The sequence below is a fragment of the Suillus subaureus genome (assembly GCF_016647635.1).
Source record: "Suillus subaureus strain MN1 chromosome Unknown BJ212scaffold_10, whole genome shotgun sequence".
In the NCBI taxonomy this organism is placed as follows: domain Eukaryota; kingdom Fungi; phylum Basidiomycota; class Agaricomycetes; order Boletales; family Suillaceae; genus Suillus; species Suillus subaureus.
In genome coordinates this window covers 434,379-451,571 of record NW_024538566.1, presented here as the reverse complement: position 1 = coordinate 451,571, position 17,193 = coordinate 434,379, and the positions used below count along the sequence as shown (strand labels likewise).

At 44.5% G+C, this 17,193-nt stretch overlaps 7 protein-coding genes across 7 annotated transcripts; 3 read left to right on the top strand and 4 right to left on the bottom strand.

Moving 5' to 3' along the window:
• Positions 1–517: 517 nt before the first annotated feature.
• Positions 518–745, bottom strand: BJ212DRAFT_1268661 (uncharacterized protein; the record flags this gene model as incomplete). Its single annotated transcript, XM_041330742.1, has 1 exon — positions 518–745. A coding segment is annotated over one exon (228 nt), but the record flags the coding sequence as incomplete, so codon positions are not given.
• A 965-nt stretch (positions 746–1,710) lies between these two features.
• Positions 1,711–2,127, top strand: BJ212DRAFT_1268423 (uncharacterized protein; the record flags this gene model as incomplete). Its single annotated transcript, XM_041330728.1, has 1 exon — positions 1,711–2,127. A coding segment is annotated over one exon (417 nt), but the record flags the coding sequence as incomplete, so codon positions are not given.
• A 1,993-nt stretch (positions 2,128–4,120) lies between these two features.
• Positions 4,121–4,500, bottom strand: BJ212DRAFT_1479226 (uncharacterized protein; the record flags this gene model as incomplete). Its single annotated transcript, XM_041339838.1, has 3 exons — positions 4,121–4,200; positions 4,254–4,409; positions 4,470–4,500. The coding sequence occupies 3 exons, from the start codon at positions 4,498–4,500 to the stop codon at positions 4,121–4,123; spliced, it is 267 nt and encodes an 88-aa protein (XP_041194790.1).
• Positions 4,501–6,655: 2,155 nt separating this feature from the next.
• BJ212DRAFT_1298377 (uncharacterized protein) lies at positions 6,656–8,770 on the top strand (the record flags this gene model as incomplete). Its single annotated transcript, XM_041332693.1, has 11 exons — positions 6,656–7,021; positions 7,071–7,171; positions 7,206–7,391; positions 7,416–7,466; positions 7,734–7,900; positions 7,950–7,987; positions 8,077–8,092; positions 8,130–8,221; positions 8,273–8,419; positions 8,467–8,609; positions 8,701–8,770. The coding sequence occupies 11 exons, from the start codon at positions 6,656–6,658 to the stop codon at positions 8,768–8,770; spliced, it is 1,377 nt and encodes a 458-aa protein (XP_041194789.1).
• A 1,118-nt stretch (positions 8,771–9,888) lies between these two features.
• On the bottom strand, positions 9,889–11,441 carry BJ212DRAFT_72835 (uncharacterized protein). The gene is made up of 7 exons (XM_041343932.1): positions 11,306–11,441; positions 11,089–11,253; positions 10,997–11,036; positions 10,917–10,946; positions 10,645–10,859; positions 10,399–10,595; positions 9,889–10,351 (listed from the first exon to the last, which is right to left on the bottom strand). Exons 1-7 carry the CDS (start codon positions 11,340–11,342, stop codon positions 10,073–10,075), a joined length of 963 nt encoding a protein of 320 aa, XP_041194788.1. The 5' UTR covers positions 11,343–11,441; the 3' UTR covers positions 9,889–10,072.
• A 1,417-nt stretch (positions 11,442–12,858) lies between these two features.
• Positions 12,859–13,716, bottom strand: BJ212DRAFT_1268195 (uncharacterized protein; the record flags this gene model as incomplete). Its single annotated transcript, XM_041330716.1, has 2 exons — positions 12,859–13,501; positions 13,553–13,716. The coding sequence occupies 2 exons, from the start codon at positions 13,714–13,716 to the stop codon at positions 12,859–12,861; spliced, it is 807 nt and encodes a 268-aa protein (XP_041194787.1).
• Positions 13,717–14,646: 930 nt separating this feature from the next.
• Positions 14,647–17,055, top strand: BJ212DRAFT_1344175 (uncharacterized protein). Its single transcript, XM_041335257.1, has 3 exons — positions 14,647–15,778; positions 15,834–15,974; positions 16,028–17,055. Exons 1-3 carry the CDS (start codon positions 14,840–14,842, stop codon positions 16,754–16,756), a joined length of 1,809 nt encoding a protein of 602 aa, XP_041194786.1. The 5' UTR covers positions 14,647–14,839; the 3' UTR covers positions 16,757–17,055.
• Positions 17,056–17,193: the final 138 nt, after the last annotated feature.

The window sequence follows — 17,193 nt, the reverse complement described above, 5'->3', positions numbered from 1 at the left end:
TCCGCTACCTATGTTTCATTTCTGTTTCATGATTTGTGATCTGTTTCTACTTACCAATAGACTATCCACATGCTTCATACATAGCCTCAGACTTTGCTGATTGATCATTCTGTTAGATACCTATAGTATATAACCTCCTGTAACTTTCCATAGTACCTCAGTTTGAATATCATCTTAGTTCTACTCATTCCCATCCTCTGGACTTGAGTATCTCCACTCTCATCACTCTCTGAGACTTAGGATTGATTCCTATAGTCTATCCATATCTGCCTCTGTCTCCAACAGTCTATTACCATTAGTTTCTAGTCTGGACTCATCCAGATTAGCCCTACGATACCTATCCCACATCTGGAAGTCGTCCAGATCCGTTATGCTACTTGTCTGACCTTCTGGACATGTTAGTCTTGCCTTCCTGAAATAAGGGGCAATACTCGGGTAAGGGGCACAGCACACGAACTGAGGCCGAAGCCCTTTGGATCCAGTTATCCCTTGAGTACAACCTTAACACAGGCTCAAGCTAGTCTTCATGCTCGCCTTCTTCAAATAAATCCCACCTATCTGTGAGGACCAGACATTTTTTGCCATCATGACCAAGGTGTATGACAAGTCCAACATGAGTGAGACAACTCTGCTTGAAGAATTGACCATTCCATTGACTGATCCAGTGGAAAGGATTGCAACAATGTTGACTCCTGAAACAGCCAGTGCAATATAGTGGCTCCCCAAGGCAATCTTGACATTTGTAGACCCCATCCTGGTCACAGACAATGCATCTCCTATCTTCTGGTGGAGCTTCTCAATCCAGGAGGTGATGCAGATACTATTCCTGCCTTGGCAGCCATTGTCTGAGGTAATCATTCTGACTCTGCATTTTTTATGCTCAGCTATCATTTGAATGACAATCCAACATTTTACATGAACTTGCCATGGTTTTTGGGAGTTGCAAAGGCTCAAATGAGCCTTGGTCATGCTCATAAGCATTGTCAGGAAAGTCTTCCCAAGGAGGTGGTGCCTCAACTGGCTGAAGTGTTAGTGATTCTGGGGAAGAGTTAGGCATGGACCCATAGGCATGTCATTTTGTGCTAGCAAGTGGGACCTTGACCCAAGTTTTCCTACCTTTGCTCCCCCTTGTTTCTACCCTGTGGGATTTTTGCAGTGGGGTGCATCTACCTATCTTCGTCTTATTTTCTGATGTTGCAAGCAAAGCATTAGCTCAGGAAGGTCAAATGAATTGTTATTGCAATATGATGTTATGCAGTCTTGATGCATCATTACAAATTCATTTCCACTAATGGTATTGCATCCAATATGGGTCAATTAACCAACTGTTAGGCTTTGCTCAAAGTTCAACTTGTCACCATTATTACTTCCAACTTGCTTATCTTTAGCCCATTCTGCAATCTCATTCACCATGGCAAGATCAGGTCACTCCACTCAGTTGACTTCTGGAAGACATAGGGCATGTCAATCACAGACACAGAAGCTCATGGAAAACGAAATTTTGGAGTTGAAGAACTACCTTCCTGAGTGGACTTCAGCAAAAAGGAAAGAGAAGTGGGCAGTTTTCACTGCCATAGCTAGGGCTGCCAGGTTATTTGCTCCTAAGGTCGACCAAGCACAATGGAAAAAGAGGAAGCAGGTGATTCATCCTCGCTGTGTTGAAAAACTAAAATTTTAATATCTTATTCTTCCATCAATGCTCAGATATACAAGACTTGGTTGTTCAACAACAGGAAAAAGAAGGAAAGGAAGGACATGATAAAGTATGAGAGGAAATGGATACCTAGGATGGTGATCTACCAGTGGAACCAGGAAGAGGTGCTAAAGAGGATCAAGGACAAGTCCAGGGCAAAGCCAGGAGGTCCCGGTATGTTCAAGCATTATCAGGCAGCTGTAAAGAGAGTCATGGCTGAATTGTCTGATGACAAGTTGGAGAAGGCAAAGGAAACAGCTGAAGAATGGTCCAACAACTTTCCTCCTCCCAAGATACAGGCACAAGTCACTTGTAAGAAGGGACCTGCATATATGGAGCACTTTTCAAAGGAGATGTGGAGGCAATGCAGGATGAGAGTATTTGTGATGTCAGCTTGGAAGAATGAACAGGGAGAGGTGCTGTTCAGGATGTAAGTGAATTTTGTTGGCTATCACAGATCTTCAATCTCAATACATTTCATGCAGGCATGATGATAATGAGGTATTAGGAGATGGGGACAGCTTCATGAAGATAAAGGACTGGGAGGACATCAAGCCAGTTTGGCAGGAGTATGCACAGGAACAGTTCAGTGAGTATTTGAACTCTGGCTACTAGAAGGAATTTGTTGATCATTGTGATGATAGGTGCCAGGGCACAGGATGGAGGATGACAGATGAAGGGAGGTTGAAAAAGAATCAGAAAGCCTGCTTTTGAACTGGAAACCAATGGAGATGAGATGCCATTGCTTCCAGACATCACCAAAACAAAACTCAAGGAGGAGAAGGCCATAGTGAGGGCATTTCTTATATCACACTATCATGAGTCTATCATTGCAACACCTGAGAATTTGTTGAATGCATGGACACAGGGATCTGTTCTGGGATTGATAAGGCAGTCATGCCATGGAGTGCCATCATACAAAGTCAGGATGACTTTGTGGCAAGAAAGTATGTTCCATCAGAGGTGGACTTGAAGGAGCCTTTGAAGTTGCAAAATTGGGACACTATGGCCTTACTCAATTTCTGGCATGCTCAGCAGGAGAAAGGCAAAGGTCTAACATTCCTGTTCAAAGCATAGAAGAACAAAGATGGAGACATGGTAGCATTGGTTGTATCTGGGAATTCACCTTTTCATTGGACTCCTAAAGTCAGAAAGCAGATGATCTGAAGGCCTCAGAATTCATCAACTGACACCAAAAGTCATCCTGGGAGTAATCCCAAGAGTGACTCTCATCACATGGAGGATGATGCTGATGATGACATGGCCAATGGTAGATCCCTGCAAAAGAGACCCAGAAGAGAGCCAGGTCCTTTGACAGCACATGAAGGGACAGCAGTCCCACATACAATTCCAAAGCCTTGCCTGGTCAAGCTGGCAAAAACTGGTGCATTGCTGACATTGTGAATGGGTGACCTCCTGGCTTGGTTGACTAACAGAGTCACCAGCAATGTTGAGGAGGATGTTGCAATGGAAGGAGGGCACACGTCTCTGGCACCAAAGAACATGTGGGGAAAAAAAGCAGCAATTGAGCCATTGGTGAGGACAACCCAGAGTAAGTCAACACAACAGCCATCAGACAGTACCCCTTGAGTGACTAGAGCAAGGAGAAAGAAGTAATGGACTTATACTACACTGGCTGCCTTTATGTACATGTCAATGTTATTCAATCTCTATGGCTCACTGAGTCCCAAGAGTTGAACATGGAAGTTTAATTCTTACTTTGGCCCACTGAGTCCCGAGTGTTGAACACAGAAGTTTAATTCTCACTTTGGCTCACCGAGTCCTGAGTGTCAAACACCAAAGTTCAATTCTCGCTTTACTGAGGATCACTGAGTCCTGAGTTTGATCATTGAATCAGACTTGGGACTCAGTGATCCTCAGTAAAGCAAGAATTGAACTTTAGTGTTCAACACTCAGGACTCAGTGAGCCAAAGTGAGAATTAAACTTCCATGTTTGACACTTGGGAATTCCTGAGCCTCAAGAACTCAATTGGAAATGGAAGAGGAATGTGTCACAAATTCAGTTGTTTACATGATGTGGGTATGTTAATGAAAATTCAGAAGTCTACATGTGATTTGACTACTATTAGAAACTCGGTAATTTACATTTGAATTTGATCTTCAAAATGATTGATCAGGGAATCCACTATCTTGAGCATTTTGATGCTCATCTATTAAGCTCTTTGCAACCTCTGGAGGTCTGTATCAGCTCTTCTGAGTTTGTTGGAAGTTTCTGCCCAAGCCATCTGGAAGGGTCATTCAGCCTCAAGTGACAGTGGAATGGAAGGATCAGGAAGATCCCCAGTATGTTATTTGTAATCACTGAGTCAATCTTGAATGGATTGCACTTGCAGAAAAATTAGCCCAAAGATAAATGATCTACTGTGTCAGATACTCACACCTGGTGTGTTCATATGACCCAAATGGTCAGAACTCCCAGACTATCAAACATAAATCTTCATTAGTGAGTTCTGACTGTTGTAAATGAAGTTCAGTAGATGTTTTGTCTGCTTGAGAGATACATTAAGTATCTATAATCCTCTGGAATGAATGGACTCACATGACATAAACACTTCTGATGCAGCCAGAGCATCAATCTTAGGATCAGCAGAATCTGGCAACTTGTCAACATCAATGATATCATCCTCAGGCCCAAGGTACAAGTCTGGATCAATGGGAATACCTGGATGATCAGCTTGAGCTGGAGGTGATTGATCTGCAAGGGTTTAGTGAGCATGCATGGTGATCCTTGATCCTAATGAATGTATAAACTTACCAGTGACACACACAAAGCTTGTTTTGTGCATGGTCATGACCATATTATGATTTATGCTGATTTATGTTACTCTTTATTTCAAACTATGAAGTCACTTGAACTTTTCTATGCACAACATTAATTTTATTTGGACATTTCAAAGCATGTTTCACCAAGAAATGGCTTAGCTGTCCATGTAAAGTACTTATTATGCCACTTATCTTTCTTGTATATGAAATAAACATGTGTTGACATTCTATGCCACTTTACAAATATGTTTCAATATTTTATGCCACTTTATTTTGTATCTATGTATCCAAAGCTGTGAAACCTGACAAATTGATACTATGATTAGAAAGATGATGATTGGTAAAGCACAACAACAAGCCAGTGCTAACACAGCCCTTACCAAGCATTATTACAAAGCATGGCAGTGTTATGGTCTTAACACAGCCTTTGCCAAGCATTCTATAGTCCTTTCTCATAATGATTCATACTGACTCAGTATGACTCAATATGACTCCAATTTAATTTAAGTACATTGGTAATCAATAGCATAGCCACTAGTATAGTAGCATATAAGGGGCTCATTTTCCCCTCTTGTGAAGTAATCAATTTCATTCCCAAGTATTAATCATCCAATCAGAGTGAGACAAAGTTTAGGGGAATCAAAGGAGGATTAGTGCATACACCCCTAAGTTTCTTTACCCCTATTATCTAAGTGAACAAATAAGTGACAACTAGGAGAAATATTAGCTTATTTACTCCATTCTTTTATCACATTCTTCACATATTATTCAGAAGTATTTGAGGCCACACACTTGAGCCATATTTGATTACACAAGTAGTATTCATTCTAGCTCTCTTTTAGACACAGGAAAAGTTCTGTGGGGAGAATCACACATATTATTCATCAATAAGGAAAGACAAATAAGACCTACAATCAATCTGTCAACAAATATTAAGAGCTTGGCCACTTAAGACTACATCAAAGGGTGTACTCTGTTCTGGACTGTGTCATACTCATAGTGAGTGCCTGAGCAGCAGAGAGTTGGATTCAAGGCCACATATCGGGACAATTTCACTAGTGAATTTGATCTCCATTGCTGAAGAAAAGTAAGAAATATCCACAGGGATATATTATAGCTCTAGTTATTACATACAGCTGCAACATATTATTCTGAAGGTCATAGCACTGCATCACGCCAGTTACTGACTTTACTTGAGATCATAGTACTGCTTCAAGCCAGTTATTGATTTCCACACTTCTTTGTCCATTTTACATCACTAGTGTTCACTTGAAAAGTTCAACAAAAAAAACCTTGTCCCCCACAAATGACTATGTTATCAACCATTGGTATTTGTCTGAACCATTGACCACAGAAGGATAGTGAATTTGGTGACTTTTCTGCCTTTCACATCCTAGTAAGACACCACCTCCATTGGGAATATTATCCCTCCTGGCCCATATCATATGGGATATTATGCACATCCATTCACTTGTATAATATGGAGATAGGTCACTGCAATATGTGCAAAGACTTGATCCCTCTCACCAAAGAATGGCATTCAGTATTGAAGGACAACATGGAGAACCCTGTTTCCTTCAATGACATTCTTTCATTATTAAACTCTCACCTTGACTGTCTCCTGGATGACAAAGAGCTCATATCCACTGTCAAGACACTGAAAGAATCTGCAGCTTTTCTCACAGACTGTTGAGAAATGCATTGCTTTGCAATCTCCCCCTGTAGGATTACCTGAGTTGGAGCAGTGGAAGTCTGATGCTGATTTTCATGATGAGTCAGACCATTAGTGTGTATATATGATATTCAATGTAACCATCACACTATCTCATTACATTGTTTGCTGTCATGTCACACTGGTATCATCCCTTTTCACATAAATTGTACATTTTAGGTTGTTGTGACTTGTATCTATTTTTACCTGCTGAATGCATAGTACTATTCTCAGGCTCAGTTAAGTTGAGTCACTCTTCATAAGATTCCTAACATGCAGCATTGACTATTACATGGGTATGTAGAGGTTTTTTGAAGTAATATTGCTCATTATTCACATCCACTAGCCCAACTGGCTCTGAGATATGACACTGGTACTATAGTACTATAAAGGCTGATGCATCTGTGATTCAATGAATGTTAGACTGAGACTGCACTGCCTTCTCTATTCCTTGTGCACTCACAGTCATGCCTCCTCATGCTATTGCTAGTCCCAAGATGAAGAAGTCAAAGCACAAAGGCTCAGATGCTTCTGGCAGGGCAGGTTTGCCAAAGAAGTCTCACAAAGCTGCAGAGTTCACCGAAGCACCCAGCATGCCACTTGTTTCTCTTGGTCTGTCTAAAGCAGTAGCTGAGGACAGTGCTCCACAACATTCTGGCCGTCCAAATACAGGGACCAGAGGTAGGAACCATCAGATGCAAAAAATTGGTGCAGTCCTTAAGTCTCAGTCTCAAGGCCATCCTCCCAAGGGCTCCACATCTCTCACTTCCAATATCCCAGTGAACCCTCAGGGTCCAGAACCAGCTCATAGGGGCCAGAAGGGTCATTCTAAGGTTAGGTGCATCACTACCTGTTTTTGCTGATGTTGATGTCCACATTCAGGTTGTCCCTCCACCTTATAGTTCACTTGCAATTACCAATAGTCCTGCCTTGAGTATCAACAACACAAATCCCATTTTCTCAATGCAGCCACCTGGTAGAAGGTTTGGTTTCATTACCCCCCCTAGTACTGAACAGTCTTGAAGAGACTAATAATCCTTATGTTGCTATTGGTGTGAAGGTTGCCAAGAAGTGCACTGCAAAAATGGCCAGTGATCAAACCTCATCCAATGTTGTACCACTGCTGCACACCACCTTTATGAGGCAACACCTGGATCCAGCCCTATTTGAGGAGGACAACAGTGTTAGGCCTCAATCTGTACTGTGAGCATCCAAGTTGTTGAACAGCAACATTGAGGATGAGGAAGAGGATGATGACAATTCTGGATCCCTCAGCAGGTGCACAACACCAACAACAGGTACAATGTTGTGAGGTGAGGAAACAGTTTCTATTCTGAACAAGGCTCACTATTATCCCTCAAAGCCTAGTGACATATTGGAGCACCATCACAAACAAAATGGACAGCCTCACCTTCCTGACCCTGAAACTCTCAAGCTGCTTCATCAAGTAGCTGAGGGCACCAATAACTAACAAGCTCCAAGGAGAAGCAGACAGACACAACAAGCAGATGATAGGCCCAAGCCTACTTCATTAGCTTGGTACAGGCTGTGTTGGAAAAGCTTCCTTGAACATACCAAAGGAGAATGTCATGTGGAACATGCACTTGAGGACCCATTCCTGACTTCCATTAATGATCTTGCAGGGTCTATAACTGAAGTTCTCATTGCAACTTTAGTTGCTTGGGACAGGGAAGGAAAGCAATTCAAAGCTGGTAAGTGTTCATTTCTTCACGAGTTAATTTGTTTTATATTGTAATCCAGGAATTTGGCCAGAGCAGAAGTGTAGTATGGCTCAGTTGGTGTGTCATGTTTCACTCTCTTAATTCATAATGTCTCACTGATACAATTGATTTGAAGTTATACAATGATCTTTCAACATGGTGATCAGAACTGCTATAAGCTTAGTACCTATTGCATACTCACTTGTCCCCCCTGCATCAGTCCCTGCTCAAGAACATGCAACATGGATTGAAGGTGCCACTTCACAGTTACTTGCTAGATCTGAGTTCTTACAGTTTGGATTAGATGCATTGGTAAGTGATCGTGTGCTGACCATAACAACATACATTTAATAATATCACCAGGGCAAAACAAGGAACTTCACTCATATTGCTCTTCATGATGTGTCTACTGCATTCTTTTACATGGGGCCATATCAAATTGCACAGAAGAGACCAGACATATTTCACAAACAATTGCCCATCTCATGCTTGGCTCTGGTTTCCACCATGGTACTTTCTTCCCTTCTGCCTGACATTATGTACTGATGTTTTTATAGTACAATTGTGTCCTTGACAGCCTTGCTAAAAATGGTCATGGCAAATCTTATCCCAAGTTCTCTGCCAAGGAATACAGCCCAATATACTGCCAGATGCTCAGAATGATCAAAAAAATTCCTCAACATCCATATCACAGTCCCATGTTGGTAGCACAACTTCAGGAATGGGCTGAAGCAGGATGGCAAGAACATTTTTTTTCTTTGAAATTTCTGATGCTGATTATTTTTACCCAGGGCCACAAGTCTGGAGCTCAATGGCACTGAGGAGACCAGACATAACCACCTACAGATTGTCCTCAACTGAGTCTTTGCATTCCTGTGTCCAAGTTGCAGAGCTGTTTTTTCTGTCAAGTCACATATTCATTTTGCTCTGAGTCTATCATTTCACTACTAGTATACTGATGTTCCTGTACCATGTGATTCAATATATTGCCATTGTACCTAAATGCCTTGGGTGAACTGTACAAAGTGAATGTGTGCACAATTCTCACTCTGAGTGCTCTGTGAGTGTCTGTACATACATAAACAGTGAAAAAAATTGCAATTTAACAGGTATTTCATATTTACTGGGTGGTCTGTGAGTGTCTGTACAGATATTCACAGAGTAAGGAGCTACTGTGATGAACTGGCTAGTAGGGACCAAGCTGTAGAGCTTGTGCACTGTACAAAGCTTTGTGGTTTGCAGATGAGGGCTCAGGCCCACAGCTCAGGCCTGGAAAATCATGAGCCAGGCCCTAGGCCCTTACAAGCCAGCAGCATAGGCCTGGCTTGGCCTGAGGGCCTGAGGCCCAGCCTGGCACATCACTATTAGTAACTACTCACAAATGTCATCCTTGCCCCCAAATCATGTTGAAGTGAACCTCAAAGATGATAGATATACCACTCACCAGTGACACAAGCAAGTTTCTCACCCAAATCTTGTTCCAGGTATATTTTTTTTTTAAATCTTGGTATGCTATGAAAAATATATAAATATTCTTGCATTCTGCAGCATTTCAGTAGGTCAGGTCACCATAGACACCATTTTTTTCATATCAGCTTGACAATTCATGCCTATGACTCCTTACAAACTACTCACTACAAATGTGTGGTAAAACCCTACCGGTATATATTTCCATTGGACACTCATTTTGGCTTCACCCTCTTGAGACGAAATCATGCGCGGAGTTTGAAAGTGGCTGAGCCCCCACCTACAACCATCAAATGCAAGACATGTATAGGTGGAAGTTAAAACAGGAGCTTGAGCTAGGGTGGGAGGACGATGCTTGATGCAAAAATAGCGCAGATACCCGTCTCCTTGAATGAAGACAGTGAACTCACCACATGCATCTTGTCGAGCAGAATTTCAAGCTCTGCATCGAATCGTTTAATTAGCGCACAGATGGTGCAGATCACCAATGCGGCCGTGTTGAAATTTTCGTTCTCGGATTGGGATAGAGGGGGACAAGGAGTGTGATTGCACGGTTTAGACACGAACGGCAAAAATGATCGTGATCGATCAATATACGCAATTTGCCAGGGAAAGTAGAAGAAATTAAAAAGTGTCCATTCCACAAAGACCCTTCCCCGCTAACATGGGAGTCGGGAAAATTAACTTTTTTCTGCTCTAACACCATTCCTTCGTCTGCTTTCGCTCCCTGTTGTTGTGCAAAATAATTTCGTCGTCGTCGCTTGTCTTCATAGAACGAAGACGAGACTCGGAGAGATCTTCCAGTACGATCGTGGTGGTTTCAACAGCTACACGAGTTGCAGCCATGCGCGTCCTGTGTTGTCCACCAAAAGTTATGATGGGTGTCGGATTGGATGGTGAATCATCATCTGAACTTAAACGGAAGATAAACGCGACGACGACGCTCAAGTTCGCGACGATTAGAGACATAGAAGCCTAAAGCGTGATCAGCAGCGCTCGAGGTCTGAACAGGGACACCGAACCTCGACTATAGCAGCCATGACCTCCTTGAGCCCTCCACCAGCGAAGATGTAATACGCATGGGTGAGACTGACAATTGTGGTGATTGCTGACGTAGAGAAGACGGATAATATCCGGACTTTTTGCGACCTTGACAATCTGACTTTGTAAATGAGGAAAAATGGAGCAACGATGAGAAAAAAGTCCGCAAGAACGTCGGCTGAAATACATCAGAAGACCGATATAATTTATGAACAATGAATCCTCACTGATCATCTGCGTTATTGCAACACGCCTGCCGAGATCGCACTGCGGATGTGGTTGCGATTTCCAGTTGGGCTGAGTTTCACATATCCACCACAGTTGTGAAAAAAGTAGAGCCCATATAGCGCCGAAGGTACCGACAGCGCACATAAGAAATCTCCTAAATTTTCCCGGGATTGTGAGTCGCACAATGGTAAACAACATGGATAACTTCGATGACCTGTGTGTTCATGTCAGTTCTGTCACGTTGCCATGCCACTAGAACCTAGTGTCTTACCATACAACTCCGTAAAAGAATTGTGCGATCCTGATGTAGTATTAGCAACGTCCTTCAAATATAAGAAGAAAAGAGAGCACATGTAGTATAATGCTATCCTTGTGTTTTGAGGGTATCTTTCTGTGTTTATTCACTAAGATATATGCAACCAACACACTGCGGAGACGCTCACCGTAGTCTTGTAGATACAAGCAATCGGAGATTAATAGTAGAAAGTCGAATACCATGCCGAGAGCCACCCATGCATCGTCAATCCCCAGACGCTTCTGCCGCACACGGATGCACAAGCGGAGGGATGTGATAAGGACAGCCGTAACCGTGAGGGTTATGTCTGCGACTAAAAAAAGTATCAAGTACAGCGACGTAGAAGGTCAAGCAGCTAGACTCACCTTCCGTCTGTTGCAGAGTGGGACCTGGGGACGACATGATACGCCTGAGGAAGTAGTTAGATGGTCAAACGGCATATATATGCGGCTATGCATGAAAAAAAGGCTGCTCAATTCTAAAATTTTAGAATTGGACAGCAGCGCGTGTTACGCGTTCCGAGTCGTTCCGTGACGACGCGGTTGAACAGTAGTTCCAGTTCCAGTTCCTGGACCCCTCCAATAGTGCCTATGTTACATGAGGGTAATTGTATTTGTTGGTGTCACATCTATATAGGAATGACTGGATATTTACCTGTGATCGACATCACGTGACATCTCGCAGAGGTGTGGCGTAAATTTCTCGCGTAAGTCCGGTTCGCGCCAAAATAAAATAAAATTCGAAGATGAAAGATCTAAACCACACTGGGAAAACATGCAAAACGGCTGATTGATAGTATCTGCGAAGAACCAAGCTGTCATAATCCTGCCCAAAGCTGTTGGACTCGTGCTCTCTGGTACCAGGAGTGTTTTGAATTAAGAAGAGGGTGTGCTTGTGAGCTGGTGAAAAGAGCATGGTAGGTAGTGGATACATGGTACCGGTGTCGAGAGTGTTTCTGAATAACATCAGGTTCATCACGGTGGTGATTGTGCGAGCACAGCCGTAGAGCTCAGGGGATCACATTGTAAGATATGAATGTGAAAGAAACAGCCCGAGGATGGTCACTTACGCCAGCTGAGCACTGGCAAACCCTAAGTTTAACCAAGGTGAAACTTGCTTGCCTGATCGATATCGGTATACACGACCATCTAAACGAAAAAGATGTCCAGAATACAAGAGAATCCTTCGAGAGGATATTCAAGTGGAATTAAGACGAAGCGGCAGGTTGTCGGAGTCGTTCTCCAGTTGACAGTGAAGTACGATGAAGGCGGCCCGTAACGATCCGAATTTGGAAGATCAGTCACGGATACAATTCTGATCGAGCGCTAAGCGGCCCGTACTTGTCAATGTCAAGACTGGCAGAGAAGCGCCCATAAAATCACTCAAAGCCAGATAAACTGTAATTTGATGTAAAAGAATTGATGGTCGTGTCACTACATTAATGGGCACGAAGCCCAATTCCATTTTCAATTGATGAAGCTAAGCCTGGATTACAAGTTACAGAAGGAGTTGTTATTCTATCGCCGCCAAGCTCTCTGAAATGACTCGAAGGGCAAGCTAAAATGAAACTCAGGGGCGCAAGCAAGATTGAATTTTTCTTTTTTGTATACGAGGTATATTGATCGTTTTGATACATAGTAGATACAAAGTCTCAAACACATTAACTCCCGATCGTAATTTACTTGGTATCTCGGCAGTCATAGAGATGTCTTGATATATGGAAAAGAGGAAAAGAAGAGGGGAAATAGTCAGGGATACAAAGGCATATGATGATAGATGCGCGACGAGATGAGATGCGGAGAGATCCAGGAATACAGTGATGGGTTACGATCGAGAAAAGGCCAAGGAAAAGAGAAAAAGAGAAAGAGTTCGCGGACAGCCACCAGTGCCGAGTCCAGACAATTAATCAATCCTAGAATTAACGCGCCCCGGCACCAAGGTTCATAGCACCCAAAATGACCTCCCACGCCAAGTCAAGACAATGCCAGAGTTCAGGATCATGTACGCCCAATGCAACCGCGTTCCTCCATACAGCAGCGATATTCTGGGCGACGTTCGTGAGTGCACCCATACCGGGGGCCGAGGACATGAGATGCGCGGACAGCGTGTGGAGAGCAGGTCCGGAGGCTAGTGTGCCGCGGAGTGCTTGTGGGGATGTGAGGGTGGATAGGAAGGAGCCCGGGATAGCTGGGAGGAGTGCGGAGAGGAGTTGGGGTGCGGAATGGGTGTAGAGGAATGTGTGTAAGGGTGCGAATGCTGCCGGGGCGGGTATGGTGAGAGGGAGTACTGGGAGGGTGACGCTGACTGTGGCGCCGTGAGACGAGGCTGATGGGGGGAGGCGGGGGAGTGAAGCACAGTTAGATGCGAGGACGAGGGCGTGGGTTGCTACGAGGGTCACATGTGAATCGGAAGTGGATGATTTGGAGAGAGCGAGTATGTGTGTTGGGTAAGAAGAGGAGGGCCCGGATGGCCGAATCGGGATTGTCAGACTAGGTGTGTGGTGCAGTTGGGAGCGATGCATGCTCGGAGACAATTGAAGGGCTGAGATACCAGCAAACATCCTGAGCGATATGTTAGAAGGAGCTTATTGTAAGATTTGAAGTGGTACTCACTGGTTCGCCTGATTCTTGAGACCACGTCGGACGTAGTCGACCGGTACATGAGACAGTTCAGGATCGATAGCAGCAATATTTTGAGCAGGGACCTCGATGTATTGTGGACGTTGCAACTTGCGAGGAAGCTGGACGTTAGAAGGATAAGATTGTTGTGAAGCCATTGTTGATGTGACTGATTCCTCGTAATCCCAGATGGCTTTTGTTTGGATTGGGTGTGCAGGACGGACTTGGTACATGGTGGCTAGATAACAAGAAGGATATCAAATCACTCTTGGGAGTAGTTGTGTTTTTAAAAAAAGATGAGAATGAGAATTGCTTTATATCAGTCTAGTCTTGCAACCGTTTTCAGAACAAGGATATGTTTCTTGAGTTTGTTTCACTCTCTTTGACGCTTTTTTGGACATTCGTTTGTAGACGGTTTAGGTAATTCCCAGCAACCTTGCTCGCCCTCCGCGAGTCAGGTCATATGCGTGAAATTCAAGCCAGCGCGTTTTTTTACGTAGTCATCACTACTCGCCAAAAGGACAAGGACGTACCTTGTTCTTTCACCTCATCCAAAGCTGTCACCTAACCTTTTCTGGCATCAAGAACCTGCTCGAACATGGCATACCTTGTTGACGTGCTCGAGGCAACTTTACGTCGATGTGATTAATGCCTTCGACTTCCATCTGATGCCTTGTCTTAGGTTCAAACCTTCTCGTTTTGTGACTGATAGCATGTGAGTAGACCCTGCACTGCTAACCTTTTGTGGTACCGGTTACTTGTAACAAGTAGACCTTGTTTGCGTGGTCAAGGTAAATTTACGTCGATGTGGACCTTATCATCAGACGGATTGAGTTAACTCTAGTACTGCACGCCTCCGCCGCAAGCTAACTATCCGACGGCACTTGATGACGTTCTGAAACCAATCCCGAGAACGTTATTGGTTCGAGGAGGCAGTCAAAATTACTCCCGGGTGGAACCCGGAATTAAATTCAGTCTGAGAGTCTGGCAGTGGGACGTAAACTGTTGATGGAATTCCTAGAAGATGATGTTAAGTAGTGGCTCTCCTGAAATAAGAAATACTTTCTGATCCACGCAACGCATGCAGCCTTGCAGTAGGCATCGCCACGTGAAAAGAGGTTAGTAAGCTAGAATAGGCAAGTCTCATATGTGTCATGCACAGCGGTTGAACTGCATTCCCCCATCTGTGTAATTGTTTTATGATGCGCGTCAGCTAGCATTCGGTCCACAATTCACAATCATTGGCACTTGTCCTTTCCACCACCGTGAAGCACGCACCACATGTTGCTCCACGATTCTCGACACCCACCAGGTGCCGAATCATCAACTTCCTTACTCTCTTGTAACAGAGAACGGTCTTCCACCTTACGGCCCGCCAAGAAATCTAGTCCAAAATTACACCTGTCACCCGTTATTACAGCCAAGCGACCTTCTTCGCCTACGTCTGATACCCGGGCATTGAAATCCCCAACTCGACTACACCCGGGACCAGCTAGCCCTACGAATGGCACTGTGCATTCCTCAGGGTTTCGTGCCCAGCTTGCGCATCTCTTGCCTCGTCATGCTATATTTCTCTTGCGCCTTACCATACATCAGCTCAGCAGCGTCCCGTTTGTCAATGGAGAATTCGAGGTGCGGTGGAAGTTCAAGGGGGTCACGTCTGGTGGAGGTCTATTGGGAAAGGTGAAGGGCAAGGGCAGGGCTATGGGGAGTACCACCCCGAACGGAGGTGCCAGTTCAGCTAAAGGAAAAGAGAAGGAGAAGCTTCACGAAAGTGAAATAGACGTGGCTAACGTCAACGATGCCTCAGACGCTCAAAGCATTACCAACTCCAATTCATCCCACTCACATGGCCCATCCATTCCCTCAGTCATCGTATCTGCAAACTCACCTGTAGTATCCCCTACTTCAACCTCAAATACGGGCACCGTCTCAACCCCTAGTACAACCTCATCATCCCAGCATTCTCGTACTCAACACGTACCCCCACAATACCTTTCCGCTGACTGGTTACCCCAATCTACCCCACCAGGCCCATCCCCCTCTCTCGCTAAATCACTTCCGAATGCCTATTCTCCTGCCAAAGGTCACACTCCATTTGAACAGCTAAAGGAACACAGCGTGGTATGGGAACACACTCTTGATGTTATGGTCCAGATGGGTATTGGCAGGGAAACCAACGAACTCGGAGGTTGTGAGGCAAAATTCGTCGTCATGCAGGTCCGTTTTCTGCAGTTGCTTTTTCTTGTCGTCTTTTGCTGAGTATGTTTCGCAGCGAGTTATCCCAGGCGATCCAGATGCACCGCGAAATCCTAGGCTTGGCGCCGTGAGCCTAAATCTCGCTCAATATGTTGACGCCGGAGTCGTCACTCGCCGCTATTTGCTTAGACAGAGCAAGACCAATGCTACGCTCAAGGTATTTCTCCTATCAGTCTCTCTGTTCTTTTTTGACTTGGTATTTCTTCACAGCTCACTGTTCAATTGGAACACGTCAGCGGCGAATCATCCTACATCGCTCCACCTCTCCCTAAAGGAGAGATCCTAAGCGGGGTAGCCGGTCTACTCGACAATGACATCTTCCGAACACGACCACGCACCCTTGATCTCTACGCAAACGAAAACTCCTCGTCCTCCTCTGTATCTACCGTCTCAACCCACTCTTCCCCAAAACGCGGACCCGGTTCAAAGCGGAAAAAGAACCCGTTGGACGCGAGCCAACTTCCGAATACTCGTGGTATCCGCGGGACGGAGAAGCTCATCGAAGCGCTGTTTAATCCTGCACCTGTCACGCGCCCAGGGCAACTTACCCCCTTCACATATCTCCACGAGCCTTCAGCGCAGCCGCGTGACCACTTTCGAGAACTTACCACAGAAGATGGGCACGTCCAAGTTTACGCAGATGAGGATGAAGCAAGACTCGCAGACGAATCCCTATATTCAAATTCAAATTCGGATTCCGTGGACCTGAACCACCCTCTTCCGGTACGCCAGGACTCAGAGAGCGATTATCAGAGTATGCGCTCGAAGTGGACTGGCTCATTACGGGCGCCGTCCATGAAGAGTATGCGATCTGTTGCTAGGGGTCGATCAGGGGTTGACGTTAACGAGCTCGGCCTGAGCTCTGCTGTGTCGAATACGACTACTGTGGAGAAGCGGGGGTGGTGGCGGAAGGTGCTCCATGCCGGAGCTGCATCATGATAGTAGGGGTTTTTCTTTTTCCTACATCTACGTCTTTTGTCACTTTTAAGGTTGCTCTTCTTGTTATTTGTCATTCAGGTTTTCGATTTCGCTATTGCACTGCATTGCTTTCAAAGGGAGGATTCAAATAATCGAGTTTTCATTTATATATCTATAGCTGCATTATGCTCCTACTACATCGTTCTGTTCGTTCATCTTTCACTACATAAATTGTATGGTATGGTATATAATCATGCCTTAGTGGATTATTATATTCTTGTGATAGGGCGCCGGGCGCTTGAAATGAAATGAGACACGTGCGAGTTTAACTTGAAAGAAGCTGCCAGGTTGTTGAGATTCGAGGCATTATCTAGGAATGTGTGCTACAGGATAGTCGCATCTGCAATGCTCAGGATTCAGCTCGGGAATCATACAAGAAACACTGAATAACCACTCAC

Bases quoted from the DNA above. Each gene is read 5' to 3' on its own strand.
- BJ212DRAFT_1344175 (XM_041335257.1), top strand. From the start codon at position 14,840: ATGTTGCTCCACGATTCTCGACACCCACCAGGTGCCGAATCATCAACT. The intron at 15,779-15,833 runs GTCCGTTTTCTG...TATGTTTCGCAG, and splicing joins CAAAATTCGTCGTCATGCAG to CGAGTTATCCCAGGCGATCC. The intron at 15,975-16,027 runs GTATTTCTCCTA...ATTTCTTCACAG, and splicing joins AGACCAATGCTACGCTCAAG to CTCACTGTTCAATTGGAACA.
- BJ212DRAFT_72835 (XM_041343932.1), bottom strand. From the start codon at position 11,342: ATGTCGTCCCCAGGTCCCACTCTGCAACAGACGGAAG. The intron at 10,947-10,996 runs GTGCTCTCTTTT...ATACTACATCAG, and splicing joins AGGATAGCATTATACTACAT to GATCGCACAATTCTTTTACG. The intron at 10,860-10,916 runs GTAAGACACTAG...ATGAACACACAG, and splicing joins TTCTTTTACGGAGTTGTATG to GTCATCGAAGTTATCCATGT.